Source organism: Asparagus officinalis, chromosome 6 (assembly GCF_001876935.1).
Source record: "Asparagus officinalis chromosome 6, Aspof.V1, whole genome shotgun sequence".
In the NCBI taxonomy this organism is placed as follows: Eukaryota; Viridiplantae; Streptophyta; class Magnoliopsida; order Asparagales; family Asparagaceae; genus Asparagus; species Asparagus officinalis.
Window position 1 is genome coordinate 4,765,588 of NC_033799.1, and position 19,533 is coordinate 4,785,120.

General features: G+C 35.2%; 2 protein-coding genes across 3 annotated transcripts; one reads left to right on the forward strand and one right to left on the reverse strand.

The window, feature by feature from the left end:
- On the forward strand, nucleotides 2,634–15,430 carry LOC109844562 (beta-galactosidase 8-like). 2 transcript variants are annotated; one of them, XM_020413653.1, is made up of 16 exons: nucleotides 2,942–2,996; nucleotides 3,094–3,212; nucleotides 4,079–4,222; nucleotides 5,284–5,372; nucleotides 5,525–5,630; nucleotides 5,698–5,785; nucleotides 5,964–6,082; nucleotides 7,062–7,223; nucleotides 9,214–9,410; nucleotides 11,480–11,586; nucleotides 12,045–12,154; nucleotides 12,262–12,369; nucleotides 13,060–13,170; nucleotides 13,619–13,830; nucleotides 14,232–14,559; nucleotides 15,099–15,430. In XM_020413653.1, exons 2-16 carry the CDS (start codon nucleotides 3,126–3,128, stop codon nucleotides 15,207–15,209), a joined length of 2,079 nt encoding a protein of 692 aa, XP_020269242.1. In that variant the 5' UTR covers nucleotides 2,942–2,996; nucleotides 3,094–3,125; the 3' UTR covers nucleotides 15,210–15,430. The 2 variants fall into 2 exon arrangements, with proteins under 2 accessions (XP_020269243.1, XP_020269242.1); XM_020413654.1 differs by lacking the exons at nucleotides 14,232–14,559; nucleotides 15,099–15,430 and adding an exon at nucleotides 2,634–2,743 and having other exon boundaries at nucleotides 2,930–2,996; nucleotides 3,120–3,212; nucleotides 13,641–13,752.
- LOC109845405 (quinone oxidoreductase PIG3-like) lies at nucleotides 16,021–19,366 on the reverse strand. The gene is made up of 5 exons (XM_020414659.1): nucleotides 19,189–19,366; nucleotides 18,272–18,353; nucleotides 18,084–18,191; nucleotides 17,844–18,002; nucleotides 16,021–16,217 (listed from the first exon to the last, which is right to left on the reverse strand). Exons 1-5 carry the CDS (start codon nucleotides 19,222–19,224, stop codon nucleotides 16,021–16,023), a joined length of 582 nt encoding a protein of 193 aa, XP_020270248.1. The 5' UTR covers nucleotides 19,225–19,366.

Sequence of the window (19,533 nt, forward strand, 5' to 3'; positions counted from 1 at the left end):
TGGGGGCGGAAGGTGAGAATAAGGGTTGGGAGGAGTTTGAATGAGTGTGGATGTATTTGAGTGGGGTTTTCGTCTTGAATGTAACCGTTTCTGGAAAGGTGTTAGAAGTTAGTGATTGTGTTTTGTCCAGGTTCAGAAAATTAATTACTGTCTATTGATAGTTTAAAAAAAAAAATTCAATAGAAACTAATTAATTTTCTGACCATTTTTCCATATAAAGAAAAGGCTCACAAAATTAATTAGTGTCCGTTGATAGTTTTTTTTTTTTTAAATTCAAACAGCTTATATCATCAAACCATTATGATAAGAAGTAGGGATTTGAAAATTCAATAAAAACCAATCAACAATTAAATACCTTTTCAGATGAACGCATGACTTTTCCATTATGGCCTAATAATATTTGTAGTTGGCAAGCCTAGGACTTGAGAGGTAATTATTATCATATTGTCTTCTCTTGGTTTGGACAAAAATTAATAGTGATATTTTCAAATTTCAGACAAATTATATATATTGTAAAACTATCAAGTAATTTTGATTTAAATTGTGAAAAAAAACCGTAACCGTTAACTTATTAATTTAAGCTTTTGGATGAAACTCGATTCTGCTATGTGATTCTTCCAATGGTGTTCTAAAACTGTAAATACAAAATAAAAAACCAGACTCTATATTCTTATTGAAGAAAACGTCCATAGAGATTGAAAACATAAAATTTTATGTTTTCAACTAATAGATATGTCGGCCTTTGTGTGATGCCATAATCGTTTTATTAAGGGGCTGTTTGTTTGGTTTCCTAAAAACCAAGAAAACCAAGAAATGGAAATGGAAAACATGAAAATCTCAAAAAATACTATTTCCTCCATTTCCATCCCTAAAACTCACCCACAACATCCAATAAAATATTATTTTCATCCAACAACTCATCCACATCATCTAATAAAATATTATTTCCATCTAACCACTCATCCACCACATCTAATAAAATATTATTTTCATCTAACAACTCATCCACCACATCTAATAAAATATTATTTTCATCCAAACATCACTCAACTCATCTCTTTTCATCATTTCAAATCACTCACATCATCCAATAAAATATTATAACAATTCACCTCATCTCATTAACATTTCATTTCTCCATTTTCATCCCAAAAAGTTATGAAAACACTTTTCTTAATCTTTCTTCACATCACCCAATAATACAATGACAACTCACCTCATCTCATTTTATTTCTTATTTTTAAGAATGAACCAAACAAAAGAAAACAACAAAACTACAGGAAATAAGTTTCTTATAATTTATTTCCTTATTTTTTTCGCCAACCAAACAACATCAAAACTAGTTTTCTTAAAAAATCTCTAACCTCCTCCAATAATAATTTGACAACTAACATTATTTCATCTCCATTTTTTTGATTTCCTTCTTTTTTTAGCCAACCAAACACTCCCAAACCAATTGTTCATTTTAATAGTTTTCCATTTCTTTGATTTCCCTCTTTTTTTAGTAAAACAAACAGCCCCTAAAAAGAAAAGCTAAAAATCATATCCATATATCCAGCGAAGATTGTTTGTGAGAATGGAAAAGAGGTCCTAATAATTTTACTATAAAAGCTAGACGGATACGAATGAAAGATAATAAAACGCTATATACCGCTGCATACCGAGCAGAAATTAATGACTTGTGAATATCTTACATACAAAATTTCCAACTCCATAATTCTCTTTCTCCCATCCAAATATAAGTGGTGGCTCACAAAAAAAAATCTACATTTTTCATTTTAAATAATTTTTTGTTAGATTACTTTTTAATATTTGATAAATTAATACTCAAGTTCAACAAATGAGACAAAGAATACACCAAACCCCCAAAAGTTTCCTATTTAAAAACAACGGATATTATTCCATCATTTTAAACCGTCCGTAGAGGTAAAGCCGCGGGAACCCGCTCACCCCCGCCCCCCAAAATTGTCCTTTGCCCCAAAATCCTAACCCTAACCCTAATCCTGCTCTTGGATTTCATCGATTACGACAAATTCATCTCAAGGTGAGCTCAATTTTCTACTTATAGTGAGTTGATTCGAGGGCTCTCGGCTAAAAACCCTTGAATTCATTCAAAGTTCGAATCTTGTTGTTAAAGGCTCCTGTTTTCTTTGAGTATCTGGTTTAAATGGGAAGAATTTATTCGATCCCTTTGATCTTTTTTGTTGTAGTCTTTGGGCGTTGTGTCTTTGGGAGAGGGTCGGCGACCACTGTGACGTATGATAGCAAGGCGATCGTAATCGATGGGCAGAGGCGAGTTCTCCTCTCGGGATCGCTTCACTACCCTAGGGCAACTCCTGAAGTACACGATTGGCTTTATCAAAGTTTGGATTTTTAGCTTGAATTTGTTTTGGCTAGTTTGTAATTAGGTTTTTGTTATGTGTAGGTGTGGCCTGACCTTATTAGGAAATGTAAGGAAGGGGGATTGGACGTGATCGAGACTTATGTGTTTTGGAACTACCACGAGCCTGTAAAAGGGCAGGTATGAATCTGTGATTATGAACCATATAAGCTGATTTTAACTATGATTTAGCTAAGAAAAATTGTTATTTATTTGGATGTTAAAGCTTTATTGTTCGAAAATTTTTCAGTACTACTTTGAAGGAAGGTTTGACCTCGTGAGGTTTGTGAAGGCAGTCCAAGAGGCAGGACTTTATGTGCATTTGAGGATCGGACCTTATGCTTGTGCTGAGTGGAATTATGGGTGTGTACAGCTTTTATTCTTTACAAAATTTGCTACTGTATTTTCCTTAGGACGTTAATTATGCAAGTGGTTAAGTTGTGAATCATGCAAGATGATACATGGAACTTATTCACAGGGAAATACTATTTTAATTCAATCAAATTATATACACTTAGGTTTAAATTGACATTGAAATTTTTACCACAGAGGTTTTCCTATGTGGCTGCACTTCATTCCAGGGATACAATTCCGGACGGCGAATACACCGTTTAAGGTAAGTCTCTAATTCTGGTCCATGTCTTCTATTAGTTCTATAGTCCTATTTGATACTAGTTCTTTCTAGCTACAACAATGCTTCTACAATTGAACAGTTGACTTGGTGGTTTTGCTCATACAGAAAGAAATGGAGCGATTTCTTACAAAGATAGTAATGCTCATGAAGAAAGAAAATCTATTTGCATATCAGGGAGGTCCTATCATACTTGCACAGGTGATTATATATTGAAGATTTTTTTCCTTCCTTGATATCGACGTTGCATTTATGATTTTTAGTTCTGAGAATTTTGCTGAATTTGGTGGTTAAATGCACAATCATATACAGTCATTCAGCAGCATATATTAACTACTTCTCCTTCTTAAATTTCTATAATCTTCTAGTCATGCTTCCTTTGCTTGCCCAGGATCAGATTTTTCTTTGTTTATATATGACAAGGATGCAATTCTTCCATCAGGAAGGCCGCCTGTTTGATTACCTAGAGTGCACAGAAGTTAGATGGGCCAGTTTACTTGATTGGTTTTGCACATGGAAATCAAGCTAGATGGGCACTGAGGATAAAACCAAGCAGTCTTTTCTTTTCATAATATAATAGTTAACTCTCAGGCAGTCAGCCATTGTTAATTAGTGCCTTTGTGGTGTATCTATGCATGCCAAAACTTAAGTGTCAGTGTGCTGTCCCGCATTTTTGTGAAAATGTGCAGCATAATTTTTTTTTATTGTTTGTAATGTAACTGGTAGCTGACAGTAACTATGCTGGTCTAGATAGAAGTTCATATATCTTACGTTGTTGGTCTGTCTAAACAGATATTTCAATTCGGAACCAGTTTGATTATTCCTCTATATAAGTGACCTTAATTTTTTGTAATGGAACATCCTAGTGCTCATATTTAATGATAAATAGTTGCTGCACTTTATCCTGATTTTGTTGTGTTACAGAATACGTTCAATTCCATCCACTAAGAGAATGTACTAAGTTTTTTTTTCTTATGTGCATCTGGCTTCTAGCTTACATGGGAAGAAAAATTAATCCATCTGCATGTGTTATTTATGGGGAAAATGTTCGGCATTCTACATGACAGGTTGAGAACGAATATGGAAATGTGGAATGGGCATATGGGATTAGCGGAGAGTTGTATGTGAAATGGGCTGCCTCTACTGCCGTTGCCCTTAATACCTCTGTTCCTTGGGTGATGTGCTCACAAGAAGATGCACCAGATCCAATAGTAAGTGGCCTTATCCATTTTTTTGATCCACTACTCATTCCTAGCAGCTTAAATGGCAGGGAGAGGAGAAAGCATATATTTGTAACTGGTTATCCCTGAGGTTAGTAAAAAGTGTTATGCAGGGCACGCCTTTTCTAATGATGAGAAATTTTCCAGAAGTATTTAAATTAATACCTTTACATTCTTAATTGTGAGTGCCATAGTTGTCCCGTGTATACCACTTTTGCATCGTTCCAAATTAATATGTAATAAATGTTGTGATCAAACAATTGCTACGAGAGTGAAAATCTAATCAAAATATGTCCCACAGGCCACAACCAACGGTTTATAAATGTCTTTGGAGGCAGTCTAAAATTTGAACATGATTAGCCACTTGATCCATAGCGAAGCTCATGAATCAAATGGCTTTCAATATCTAAGTACTATAGTCTGAACTTCATCAATTAACTCCTTGTAGGGGATAACCTTAATTGTTTAATTAGTATGGACATCTTATTCCTTCTAACCAGTAGAATTGGTATTTCAATATTCGAAAGTTCCAGCATCCTTATCATCAAAACATTTGGAATACATTTTCCTACTCTCTCTACTGCATTTTCAAGTAAGCCTATCCTTAGCATGAATAGCTTGTTTAAATAATATGAAACTTCTGGCTAGAGGTGTAGTGCAAAAAGCAATACGAGAGAATTATAAATGCCACCTATAGAACACAATGGGAACAGTTTTTATACTATTTTGTTTCCGCAAGTCATAACTAGACATTTCTTACTCTCTTTACCCCTCTTTCTTTTATACTTATGGAGTCCAAGAGAATTGTTGTCAGCATGTGGAACTGTCTTGAAGTTTTATTCTCATAAAATGCATCTTTAGGACATATTAAAATTTAACTTCTAATTCACTTTACAAACGTTTGAAGAATTTCTACAATATAATCTAACAAGCAAATGATTTATCAAAAATTGTGAAATTGCAAGGTCACAGTTTATCATATTGCTCCAGTTGATAGGATTGACATGGTTTTCCTCCTCATGAAATTGAGGTTGCTGTAATCTGTGATGCAGATAAATGCATGCAATGGGTTTTACTGTGATACATTTACACCAAATTCTCCTTCTAAGCCAAAGATGTGGACAGAGAATTACCCTGGATGGTAAGCATTTCTTTTTAGTTCGTATAAGATTGTGAAAATACTTTTAACAACCTTACAAAAAGGAAAGCGAACTTCTAACAAGACATATAATGATTAGGTTAAAAACTCGCTGCAGATTCTTTTCTCATAGATAATCTTTTTTGTTACTGCAGGTTCCTGTCATTTGGATATGCAATCCCCTACAGACCTGTAGAGGACATTGCCTTTTCCGTTGCACGTTTTTTTGAGACTGGTGGTACTTTCCAGAACTATTATATGGTAGGCTACTGTATCTCCAACAAAGTTATACATGACAGTTCATATCTTATTAATTTCTTGCTTGCAGTATTTTGGAGGAACAAATTTTGGACGAACAGCTGGAGGACCGTTGGTTGCAACAAGCTATGATTATGATGCTCCAATCGACGAATATGGTTGACTTTCCTTCATTAAATGGACAAAATAAACCTTGATTTGAATATTCAACCACGACATGGAGATCCTATTGATAATTGATAAATGTATTTGAGATATAATAAATTTTAAAAAAATGTTACTTTCCACAAAAGGTGAACCCATCTGTATTTTCTTATAATTGAGAGTTTCGTGTAGGTTTTCTTAGGCAACCAAAATGGAGCCACTTGCGAGACCTTCACAAGGCCATAAAATCATGTGAAAGATCATTGGTCACCTATGATTCAACTTACATCTCACTGGGAAAAAATTTAGAGGTATCCAAACAACTCGAAGTATTTATTAGCATTTGCTTAAGTGTAATGTCTTTTATGAATTGAATGTCAAATTATTCCATATAGATAGTAATACTATAAATACATTTTTTTCCTTCCAGATTTTGGAGTTAATTTTAGACTAAATAGCTTATTACGTTTGGTTTCTTTTTAGGATGCGTTAGTTAGATTTATCTAGTTTCTTCACTCTGATTAAAAGCTCCATTCTCTGTTACCAGAAAGGTTCCAGTAGTCTTATTCTGAATCGTCCTCTTATTTCCAACCATCATAATGCCATTGTAACCAATGAACCTTCTTATTGCAACTTAATTGCAAATTGCCACCAACTAATTTGTTTTGAAATCAGAATTATTTTCCTTGCAAATGTAGCAAGAGTAGACAATCTACTTCACGAGTCGTAGGTTCATTCTTTTGGAAACCCACCACTACCCCCACCCCTGCACGTCTCCTTGCCTCCCTCCCTGCCTCCCTGCCTCCCTCCCTCTCTCTCTCTCTCTCTCTCTCTCTCTCTCTCTCCCTCTCTCTCTCCTCTCTCTGTTTAGAAACATAAAGATGCATTATCATATTTTCTGTAACAATGGTTTCATGCTCTCACTTTTAGCACAAAGAACTACCTTGTTATATTACATTTAACTTCAAAATTTCTAAATGAGATTTTGCTCATGTGTATGGTAAAATTAAATGGGTGATAGGTGCATGGATCTCTTTCTGTATTCAGCCAGCACTCTTAGTCCTGATTGAATTTCAGTGCTCGAAAGATTTCTTCCAAATGGGGACATGTTTCAGTTCCATCATATTTCTGATTTTCTGTGATGATGGTCTAAAGTTGCCCCTTTATCTTGTGTATAATTTTTCTGTTGGGATAATATTTATTATGTCCACATCTATTATTTTTTAAGATCTTATTCTCTAGTCTTCTTCTGCTTCAGCATTTACAATATTTTCTTTTCATGCAAAGCAGGCACATGTGTATAATGGTACTTCAGGCTGTGCGGCATTTCTTGCTAACATTGACCACAATTCAGATGCAAATGTGTCATTTAATGGAAACTCGTATTCCCTTCCTTCGTGGTCTGTCAGTATTCTACCAGATTGCAGAAGTGTAATATTTAATACTGCAAAGGTACACTTAGATATATATATCTTCCTTTTATAGATAATAACACATGTATTATCTTGCATCTTGTGATACCCAAGAGAATAGTACTGTATCGGAAAGTGATGAGGACTTTGAAGTGTTTATAATGTAATCCAAAGGGCTCAAAAGTAGCAAGTGCTAGCACTTTTTGTCAGTGGATTTAGCCAAACAATGAGTTACTTTTAGTGGGTTCTGCGGCTTGCACCACGCCAATAGGCTTGCGGGCCTGGGGCATGACAAATGGTGTCGCAGCAGTGTGCCAGCTGGAAAATAAGAGCTATGTGAGGCTAAGTGCTACACTGCGTGAGCGCAGTGGGAGCCACTTGTAGAGCCCATAAGAGCCACCTCTAGAGTCCACGTTGCCTGAGAGTGATATTGGAATGTGCCAATTGTCATATCGCGACGATGACATCACATTTGTAAGATAGGGTGATTGTAATACCCAAAAGAATAGTCCCACTTTGGAAAGTGATGAGGACTTTGAAGTGTTTATAATGTCATCTAAAGGGCTCAAGAGTACCAAGTGCTATCACTTTTGGCAATGGATTTAACCAAACGAGTTGCTCTTAGTGGGTTCCACGGTTTGCACCGCGCCATTGGGCTCGCTGGCCCGGGCCGTGACACATCTTTCTTTTGGTGTAATTTTGCGGTAAATCTTTAATCCAAATTTGTGGATATTATTTTCAAGCATGACAGGAAACCCACCTTACTGATTATGCAATTTACATCTAGGGTGCAGCCCTCTAAAATGAAGGAAAAGTTTAGATGAAGTGACATGTTAATTTTTTCTCTATTAAATTGAATTAAACCCTGAGGTATCACACAAGTAAAAAATTCTATGTTAAGTTGTCTATAAAGAAAGAACAATCTCTTACCTTTTAACTAATAATAAGTTTTTTTCTTGCATAATTATTTTTTTATGAATGAATCCCTGTCATTTTCCTTCATAGATCTCTTTATAGTCTGGTGGAATAAGAAAGACCTATGTTGTTTACCTGAGCTTAAGAAGGATGATCAAATAAGCAAGTGCACATACCTGCCAATTTGCCATATAGGTCCTATGACATGATTTATAATGCTATAACTTCCTTCACTAGGAATTTATATGAACCCATGGGTTATTCCTTTCCAGGCTACCTCTTGGTCAGAAAAATGGTTTTTTTTACACACAAAAAAGGCTTCTCAAATCATTGAACTGCACCTCATAGATGAAGTTAAATGGATAGAAATGACCATGGATTTAAGTGGATGAATAGTGAATTATTGAGATCAAGGTTTTAAATATCGGCCGATAATATCGATTTATCGCGGAGTTATTGGATTTGAACCCCTTCTACTATGATAAGTTCAATTTTAAATCGGTTATCGTTTTTGGATGTTTATCGACAATAATGCGACAATAAAGTGAGATATCAGCCGATTTAATTGGTCCAAAAAATCAGAATTATCAGTCAGATTTTGTTTGGTTTTGGTTTTGATTTTGGGCAATGGGCACATATTCAAGAAACAAGTTTCTATAATTGCTTAGTGATCGTAAACATATTTATTTACATTTTGGTATGCTTATATTTCATTAACTTTGGTTAGATTACATTTTAGGATATTATATTATGTATGTACACCATCTGATATGTTACTTTGATAAATACTACTTATCCCCGATATATCCCCGATATACGCTATCTGATATGGACTTTGACCGTCCGATAAATCCCCGGTAACCGATATTTAAAACCTTAATTGAGATTTCTAACTTATTCAGTTTATGATGTGAGCATTATCATAACTGTCGTATCCAAATGAACATAATCATAAGGATCTAGTTGCTCCAATTATTAACCAAATCGACTTGTTTCCTGATTCTTTTTCTATGCTTTGTTTAATGCATATATTTACTTTGTTTAGAATCAGGTATTTCTTTATGGATTTTGTTTTAACTGGACTTGATCTTCTGTTGTTGCAATTTCAAATGAAGGTTGTTTCACAAACCACTCCGGCTGCTTCATGGCACAAACATAAAGTTAGCATCAAGCACTACCTCGCGTCCTCCGCTTGGCAGTGGTATAAAGAACAGGTTGGAACCTCGACTATGAATTCATTTACTAGGCAGGGTCTGTTGGAACAAATAAATACTACAAGAGATAGGAGTGATTATTTGTGGTATACTATGAGGTAATTTCTTACTGACTTCCATCTGGTTCTGTTTAACTGCTTGTCTAATAACTTGGTGATCATGCTAGAAACTTCAATAATGTGTAGGAAGATGTTTTCAACAATAAGTTGACCTCTCTAACTAATACCTTGCATGTGGATGGAATGGGTTAGAAGCATCGTTATTTGAATGTATGCTAGGTAGGAGCAAGTCATTTTACGGCTAGTTTCCCAAGAGTCACACGGACATGGTTCATTTTGTCAGATTAATGTTCATCCTAGATAGCAATGTGGTTAGAATATGGTTCATACAGAGAGCATGTATTCTAGAGCAGAGTTCATGGGAGCATTTCCGTTAGAAAAGATTCCATTCAGAGAGAACCTCTGACCTGTTAGAACTGTTCATGAAGACGTATTGGTTCACACTTTAAATTTAGCTTCCCAAATGATTTAAGGGCCTGTTCGTTTGTTTTCTAAAAACCAAGAAATGGAAATGGAAATGGTGAAAATCTCAAAACTCACCATTTCCTCCATTTCCATCCCTAAAACTCACCCACAACATCCAATAAAATATTATTTCCATCCAACAACTCATCCACATCATCTAATAAAATATGATTTTCATCTAACCACTCATCCATCACATCTAATAAAATATTATTTTCATCTAACAACTCATCCATCACATCTAATAAAATATTATTTTCATCCAAACATCACTCAACTCATCTCTTCTCATCATTTCAAATCACTCACATCATCCAATAAAATATTATAACAATTCACCTCATCTCATTAACATTTCATTTCTTCATTTTCATCCCAAAAAGTTATGAAAACACTTTTCTTAATCTTTCTTCACATCACCCAATAATACAATGACAACTCATCTCATCTCATTTCATTTCTTATTTTTAAGAATGAACCGAACAAAAGAAAACAAGAAACTACAGGAAATAGGTTTCTTATAATTCATTTCCTTATTTTTTTTTCGCCAACCGAACACTCCAAAACTAGTTTTCTTAAAAAATCACAAACATCATCCAATAATAAGGTGACAACTAACATCATTTCAATTTCATTTCTTTGATTTCCTTCTTTTTTAGCCAACCAAACACTCCAAAAACAATTCTTCATTTTAATAGTTTTCCATTTCTTTGATTTCCCTCTTTTTTTTAGGCAAACGAACAGGCCCTAAACTAAAGCAACTTAGATCCTATCAAATGACTGACAAAGATAATCTCAAAGAGTTTAAGCCTAACCTAGGTTTGTCTAGATTTTGTATGTCAATAGCGGTTGAGCTCATTCTCCAATTTCCATCGTAAATTTTATTAGGCCTTGTACATTATCCTAACTTAAGTGAGTACGATAATGTACATGGTTTATATGTGATCACAATTCGTTAGCTTTGACCTTCACTTCTTGCATTCTTGACTTTCACCCTATTGTCATGTCCATCCATCCGTTCCTGGTGTCAAAATTTACATGCTTCTTTAAAAAAAAAGACATTTGCTTGATATGCTAGGAGTGTCCTGAATTTTTTTCATAATATCTTCTATTGAATGAGTCTAATACCTAAGATTAATGGTTTGTCTCATCAATACTTAGGACTAGACACCAGGAAACCCTTGGACCAACAAATATAACTGAGACCAAATTGGATAAGGGACTTTGCATGTTGTTGCCGTTCGTTTCCACATTTAGCTATGCATTTATCTTTTAGGCTGGTTTAATTCTATACTTTTGGTTTCTTATTTGTTCAATCTAACAGATGCTTAATTTTTTTTTATCATAAGATCGACAACATTTTGATTAACAAGGTAACACTATATTGATTGAATGAAGCTTAACGATAAGATAGCACACATAAAATTTTTGGGATATTGTACTAATCTTTTTCCTTAAATCCTGTTTATCTGCTTAATGCTTTATCATGGATTATGGTAACTTTACATAATATTTGAGTTCTATGAATGGTCTTCTTTTAGGATGAACGTTACTTGTATAGTAGGTTTTTTAAGAATGTTAATCTTGCTTGAGATCTTCTCTATCAGTATTGAATCTCACTCAGTTTGGCATTTTCTGGACAGTATGAACTTGGATGAGGAACTTTCCCAAAGTGAAACGAGAGAAGTGCTTTTTCATATTCAGAGTTTGGGGCATGCTGCATTACTCTTCGTCAACAAAGAACTTGCAGGTTTAAAATCATATTTTACATCTGCTCTTTTTTTTTTTCATGTTACCTGGAATTTGGTTTGGATATTTCTGGTATTTATTGAACTGCTGATCTTCAATATTCTTCTGGTACTATACTCGTATCGACATTCAAAGGTTGCTAGCATCATCGTATTCACACACATTCCATCAAATCAAAGTCAAGTCTGAATATAATTGTAGTTCGTGGTATACCTGCTCTGATTCACTTCACTACTCCAATCTGAATGAGCCCAACCATTTTTTTCTTCAGCATAGGTCTGTGTCACCAAATTGTTTGATCTTTTAGCTCTTATTCTAATGAGCTTCCTAGTAATGAAAGCCATGACCCTGACGCGACTCAATAGAAAGAAAAAGGCTCCTGCAAACTCTATTTGTACCCTTTTTTGGATAAACATTTATGCTGGTTAAAGAATCCTCACAATTCATCTATGTCTGCAGGATTTGGCTATGGTAATCATGATGATGCAAGCTTTTCCATTAACAAGAAAATTACACTCAACCAAGGAAATAACACACTAGAGATATTGAGCATGATGGTCGGACTGCAGGTGCATGAATTTTCCTATTTATGATGTGTGAATCTATTTAGTAGTAGTTATAATAGATTTCAGATTCTTGTTGGGGCACTAGGTTCTTATCTGTTTCTTCTTTCCAGAATTATGGTCCCTGGTTTGATATATCTGGCGCGGGAATTTATTTGGTCGCAATAGCTGATTTTCCAAGTGCTCTCGGCGATCTTTCTAGCAAGGAATGGACTTATCAGGTCAGGATCATCCGTTTTTATCTCAAAATTGAAATGTATATTCTTCTATATATTAATGGGATTTGCCAAGAAGTATTGGGTTGGCATTGTATCTTCTACAGGAAAGGATAATCCAATTTATACTGAATATTCTGCTGAATTGAATGTTATAATTTTCTACAGAATTATCACTCACGACTTCGTGAGAAGCTGATTTTAGAATGAATTTTACATGAAGGGATAGATAACTGGAGCATGGACTTTAGAAAATATACTTAATTAAAATCAAGGAATTAGACACAAGCTTTTGGATGAAAAACAACTATTAGTATTTTTTTATTTTTATTTTGGGGGGGGGGGGGGGGGGGGGGGGGGGGGGGGGTACTATTAGTAGACTCAAAGCATCTACTTAAATGACTCAGGTTCATAGGGAACTACTCTCAATGAACTTATCCATAAACAGAGACCCTAACACAGATAAATTATGTGATGATCTTCTTTAAGAATTTTCTTGTTTGCAAAACAAAACAAAGGAGCAAAATGCTTAGACCATACATATTGGTAGATAAAACATGACACATATGTCTCAAAGACATTAATATTGAATATAACTACCCAAAATTGGGGTAATATTTTTATTTATCATAACAATGGACGTTTTCTTTTTCTTAATGTTCATTGTGCTGACTTCAATTTTCCCCTTTTGAGCAGGTAGGCACAGAAGGTGAATATCTGGGGCTTGATAAGATGGATCATGCGAACAGCTCATTTTGGACTTCAGGAAATCTCTTGCCAACTAACCAAAGCTTAATATGGTACAAGGTATGTATGCCAGAGTTATGTAGAAGAAATTTGTCTAATTTCATCATTTAGCATTCATGTGTGCAAAGATAACATATGAGGAAATAGAAGAGAACTGTTTCTACTATTTGTAAGCTGTGGAAAAGGCAAGGCAACATTAAAAACAAGCGTATCAAGAAAATTTTAAGGTATATTCACATACAAACTGCAAAATGTTGAAATGCAAAACCGAATGTTCTGTGTGCTTAAGGATACCACAGAAATTGGTAAAGCACCTAGGCACTTTGCATTAAGAGTTCTTTCCTCTCCTATCTAGCTGAGAGGATGAGAGGTAGCCACATTATTTATGATAAATTATTGTGGTCTATGAAATTGTATTTCCAATCAATTAGTAGTCCCAATTGCAAGTCAATATTCAATGTTAACAAATGGTGCGACTTTTTCAAATTTACGTTTTTATTGCCCTCAGACATCATTCATTGCACCTGAAGGAAATGGTCCTTTAGCCTTAAACCTGTCTAGCATGGGAAAGGGTGAAGCATGGGTTAATGGTCAGAGCATAGGACGGTTTTGGCCTGCTTATCTTTCTCCATCAACAGGCTGCTCAGAAAATTGTGATTACAGAGGGCCATATGATTCAAATAAATGCCTGAAGGGCTGTGGTGAACCTGCTCAAACTCTGTAAGCTTGCCCTTACATGTTCTTTTGTATCCTTATTATTCAAGATTATGTGGTTTTCTTTTCAGTTGTTTGGGTTGGTTATCTGAAATCAGAGCTATAAATTAACAATTTAGAACTTTCTGAATCACCATTATCCCCAATCAAAAAAAGAAAAGACCATATGTTTCCGTCTCACTTCTCTATCACTTGACTGTCTCAAGGCAATCGTTGCCTGCCTGCTCTTGAGAATTGAATACTTTTTTCCTCTTTCGTTCTGTTCCACATTTTATTTATTTATTATTTTTTGAGAATTCGAGCAGTCATACACTTATACCTGTAGGAACTCCGACGTATTTCGATATAATAAGGTTTAGTCATCATATCTAAGTCTAAGGTAATATGCAAAAATGTTAAATTTTCAGGTATCATGTTCCACGCTCTTGGGTATATCGTGGTAAAAACTTACTGGTTCTACATGAAGAGTTAGGTGGTGATCCTTCAAAGATCACGGTGTTCACTAGAACAGGAGAAGTGCTATGTGCTCATGTATCTGAACTAGACCCTTCTCCTGTGTACTCATGGAAATCAAGCTCCACATTTGACTCGTTCAGTCCTGAAGTCCAATTGTCTTGTCAACGAGGTTGGCACATTGTTTCTGTCAGTTTTGCAAGCTTTGGCACTCCCCAAGGACAGTGTGGAAAGTTCAGCCATGGAAATTGCAGTTCAGATGTTCTCACAGTTGTACGAAAGGTATCATCATATTTCAGTATTCTGTGTAGTCACTCTATCTGCAGTTTGTAGACTTTGTTATAACAATTATAGATGAGATCTCAATTTTCTAAGTGCAGTAGTTATCTTTCCCCTATATTCACCGGAAATTTTGATTTGATTAGCGCTTGAAAAGGACTATGCAAATTTATATGATCAGCTGTCATCCTGTCAACCTATCATTGACCTTTACGAGTTTAACTTTTTTTCATTTGGTAAGCATTAGAATGAGATTTAGAAACCGAAGAACCATGGTGCTATTGTAAGTATCTTTGATTCTCTGAAAAAAAAATCTTCTTGCATGCGTGTTAGCTCATGATTCATGAACATTTTGGCCATGCTCACATCGGAGCGGTGCGATTTTTCACGAGAAGAACCCATGACTCAACAATCAGCATCTAGGACAAGATATAATGTAGATCTGCAATGCTTTTTAATATTCTACTAGTTTTGCTTCTAAAAGCACTGAACTGAACCAACAAACATTTGTATCTTTGCGTTTTTTTCTTCTATATTTGCAGACATGCGTTGGCCGTGAAAGCTGCTCAGTTATCGTATCCACAGACAAACTTGGTGATCCTTGCCCTGGGGTCGTTAAGAGTCTCGCGGTTGAAGCATTTTGCAGCGAATAGCATAGATTGGGGTTCTGAAATCATCTCCGTATCTCTAGGTTCTCATTATCTTGTCGCTTGAGTCACCAGGCATTTCTTGTATGTGTGAAGTATCTGAGGGCAAATGTAATATATTTGTAATGTCAAGATGAGGATGTATTTGTAATGGCAAATGTAATATATTTGTAATGTTAAGACACATATGGTGTTCCTTCAGTAAAGCGTTTAATTTTTTTTTTTTTGTTGGCATAAATTCCTTTATTTCTATATTTCCATTACATTATTTGTTTGATTCCCGTGTTGAGTCAATCTACCAAGCAGCTTCTATTGTTTGTTTGACCACAATTTATGAACCGGACAGCCATAAGAAATTATAAGATCTTTGTTGATAAATTGATGTTTCTTTCTCTTGCTTGAATTGATTTTTGACGATGCAAATTGAGTTATTTGGATCCTGTAGTATTGACAGGTTTAACAAGTTGTCAGCTGGTGAATCTTGTGAATATATAACTTTGTTCAGCCATTTCTCGGCGTGCTAACAAGCACTCTAGTTGAAGAGTAAAGCGTCGGCTTTATCGAGGACTCAGTTTTAGAGGACATTTTAACCCATTTTGTTTGGCATTTCCTTATCAATCATTGAAACTCTAATGAACACCATAAGCAAATTTGCACAACTGTTGCATTTATTACATAAGCCTAGTATGCGTACACTGGATAAGTCCCTTACACGAGAAACCAAAAGTTCAACATACTCATACTACGGATATCCTCACAAACAGCTTCATACATCACCTCATTTATTTCTAATGCTTTTCTGAAGGCCTGTTGTTGATCATGGAATTAGCAATATTTTGCCGATATGAGCGCTGCTCTCCATTAGTTTATGAGCTTGTGCTGCTTCAGCCAGGGGAAGAGTCTTGTAAACAACGGGCTTCACTTTTCCAGCTTCTATGGCCGGCCAAACTTGTTCCTCTACTTCCCGAACGATCTCTGCTTTGTTCTCGCGGCTTCTAGTCCTCAATCCAGCAGCTGCTCTCAACAAAATTAAGTTTTCGAATGAGAATGGGGGTAAATTTTACACACAACTGCTAAGAACTTTCTTTTTTTGGGTAGAGAAAACTACGAAGAACATAGTTTGCTAAACTATCACACCAGTTAATAGTAATTTTGTTCTGATGTACTTTATAGGTCTTCCATATTATCCTCTCTCCCTCTCCCGTTTTCTAGGCAGTAAAATTTTTATCTAAGCTGTCAACCTATTAGAAACAATTTCCAATAGTTCATAGTATTTTCCTGCAGCATTGAAGGATGGTCGTTTTCTTCAATAAAACAGTTTACGATAGTTTCATGCAAAGGCCCCAATAGTTTTGAGTTTTGCCCTTAGAATAAAAAAGTACATTCATGAGAACTAATCTTTTAGGTTTGTGTAGACAGTTTGAAGTTTGAACCACCGTCGCAGACTTACAGAGGTGTTTCTACATCACTTCACTTAATAGGGTTATTGGACAGTGATCCAGAACCCCATCCGTGTCTAGCTTCTGAATACTTTCACATCACTCAACTTAACAGGGTGTTTATGCAAAATTGGATGGCAAAGGCTTGTCCATACTAATGTTGCAGATTGCATGTCACAGTAATGCTTCCCGGTTGCTTGGTTTCAGCTAGGGGTGGAAACGAACTAAATAATTAACAAATAGTTCATCAGTTGTTTGAGTAACTGTTCAGTTATATTTGATTTGTTAGTTAATTTAACACTAAACAAATAATTTTGAGAATTCAAATCCATTAACCAATAGAATTTAACCACTTGTGTATCCGATTCATTTGCTTATTAAATATTTATTTAAAATTTGATCGCTTATAATTTGTATAATTACGCATATGATGTTAGTACATTTGACCCACTTACCATTTCTACTTAAATTCTATATACTAATTTTGAGAGACTTAAACAATCTTAAATCAGTTTTTTAATGAAATGTTTGAATTAAAGATATACACATCATAATTATTAAGGAATAATTTTCATTTATAAATTTAATTACTATTTGAAACTTAAATTGTTTAGTGAAGTCAATATACTTTGGTAATCGATAAATGTTCATGAATATTCATGAATATTTACCAAAGAGTATTCGAGTTTGAATTTGAAAAGTCCATATATAAATATTCGAATTAGGGCTTGAATTCAATAATTTTAAACAAATACAAAGACGAACATCTTAGTATTCGATTCAATTTGATCGTTTACCACCCCTAGTTTCAGCAAACAAACAAATGGACTGATAGTTTTAAGAACTAGCCTTGAACAAAACAATTTGTCAAAGTTGATTCTTTCCCTCAGACTACGCATGTCAAATTCCATGACTCTATCCATTGTTTTATGATCTCTAGGTCTCTGAAAAAACTCATTGTTTATGCTTTTCAAAGTTTCTATTTCACCTTTGTATATATATATATATATAAAGATACAAGTAGTTAATGGGTGTCCTACTTAGAATTCCAAACTTCAGATAAGCATGCTGATTATGCAAAGATATCCTGACATTTGATTTGAAGATTTCTCGTACAACTGAAGGTAAATAAGGAAATGCACCATATTTACTTCATTAAAGCAGATTTATTGAGAAGGAAATGAAATTTTGATAGTCATACCTTGTACAGTAAGACGTTTTGCAAGCAAACATGAAAGGTTCACTTGAGTTACTGTGCCTCCCATGAAACCAATGATAAAAAGCCTCCCATCAATATCTAAGCTGTCAAGGTTCTTCTGAAAGTATGGGCCACCGATGTTGTCAAGTATAACATCAACACCTGTGCAAATGGGGACTTGAATGCTGGAAATGATAGAGAATACAACTAAACTTAGGCATCATAAAGGTCAAAGAGGCATACCCTTTCCTCCTGTTTCTTCCTTAATCCGCGTAACAAAGTCTTCGGTTTTATAGTTTATGCAAACATCGGCACCAAAATTCTTGCAGGCGGCTAATTTTTCCTCAGTTCCTAGAGTGGAATGGGTTGTTAATAATTTAAGAACTGTAGATTTGACAAGAACTAGTTACACTTGGGAAGAACCATCAGACCTGCTGTAGCAAAAACCTTTACCGCGTGTTGTTTGGCAATCTGGATAGCAAATGTGCCAATTCCACTTGATCCCCCATGGACCTGTAATTCAACACAGGTAAGTAAAATCTCTGTGAAAAGAACTACTACATTTCTATCCAAAAACCTTGCAATAAGCTTCTGATGGGTATGCTCAAGAGAGTAAAATAATTGTTAATCACAGACAACTTTTTTGGTCAATGATATGCCAATTTAGGCCTTACGTGAATTGAGGATGGGCCATTCGAATTAGATGCTATTGTCATGTATAAGAGAGTGAGTGGAGCTTGAAAGGAAAACCTCATGTATGTATATGGCCTCTGGAAATCATTATTTCTTTTCATTTTGGTTTGCGAGTGTACACTGCGAGTATACTAGCGCTATGAGGATGCATTTGAAACATTTATAGAGTATACAAGTAACATAATACAAATGATATCAGGGAAAAATGCAGCTCTCAATTTCACCAACTCCCAAGTAAATGCACTCCCATAAATTATAATTGTAATATTCTTAGTAGGTTACATAAGATTTAACGTCCAACCTCCCTGCAGTCTCATCAGCCAACAATCTATCATGAGCAGTAGCTAATAGTAATACATGCCCAATAAAGTCTACCTACCCATCCAAGAATCTATTTATAATTTTATATTCTCTAGCCACATTTGTAAGCTAATGCCTAAGACTGTTGTTTAACGTTAAAATCTACCAACCTTTCCTGTTAACTGCCTAGGATTGTGTATGTTAGAAATGAAGGACAGTACGCAAGACACACAACCAGAATTAGTTCAGCTCGAATAATATACTTCATATTAACAAGTAACAATTAGGAGGAGGACAATAAAACAACATAAACCAAGAACAAGATCATGATGATGTAAGAATGGGATATGCTTACGAGGAAACTTTCCCCTGGTGAAAGCTTGCTCATCATGAAAACAGTTGACCAGACAGTGCATGCCACCTCAGGAAAGCTTGCAGCTTCTACCAAAGAGATACCTTTAGGGAGTGGAAGGACATGCTCGGATGGTACTGCCACCTTCTCTGCGTAGCCTCCTCCAGTAAGAAGAGCACAAACCTGCACATGAGGATGATGATGATACATGTTATCAACTCCAATGGTCCTTCCATCATTTTTCAGAGCAGGAGATCACTGTTCACCGAGTGCAAATTTGTTCAACTTTATGTAGATAATATTAGGCCGAAACACCTTAATTATGCATAAAACTGATAATTATCACCG

Bases quoted from the DNA above. Each gene is read 5' to 3' on its own strand.
- LOC109844562 (XM_020413653.1), top strand. From the start codon at position 3,126: ATGGAGCGATTTCTTACAAAGATAGTAATGCTCATGAAGAAAGAAAAT. The intron at 5,373-5,524 runs GTAAGCATTTCT...TTGTTACTGCAG, and splicing joins ACAGAGAATTACCCTGGATG to GTTCCTGTCATTTGGATATG. The intron at 12,370-13,059 runs GTCAGGATCATC...CCTTTTGAGCAG, and splicing joins GCAAGGAATGGACTTATCAG to GTAGGCACAGAAGGTGAATA.
- LOC109845405 (XM_020414659.1), bottom strand. From the start codon at position 19,224: ATGATGAGCAAGCTTTCACCAGGGGAAAGTTTCCTC. The intron at 18,354-19,188 runs GTAAGCATATCC...GTTGAATTACAG, and splicing joins CACCAGGGGAAAGTTTCCTC to GTCCATGGGGGATCAAGTGG. The intron at 18,003-18,083 runs GTATGCCTCTTT...CCATTTGCACAG, and splicing joins GGAAGAAACAGGAGGAAAGG to GTGTTGATGTTATACTTGAC.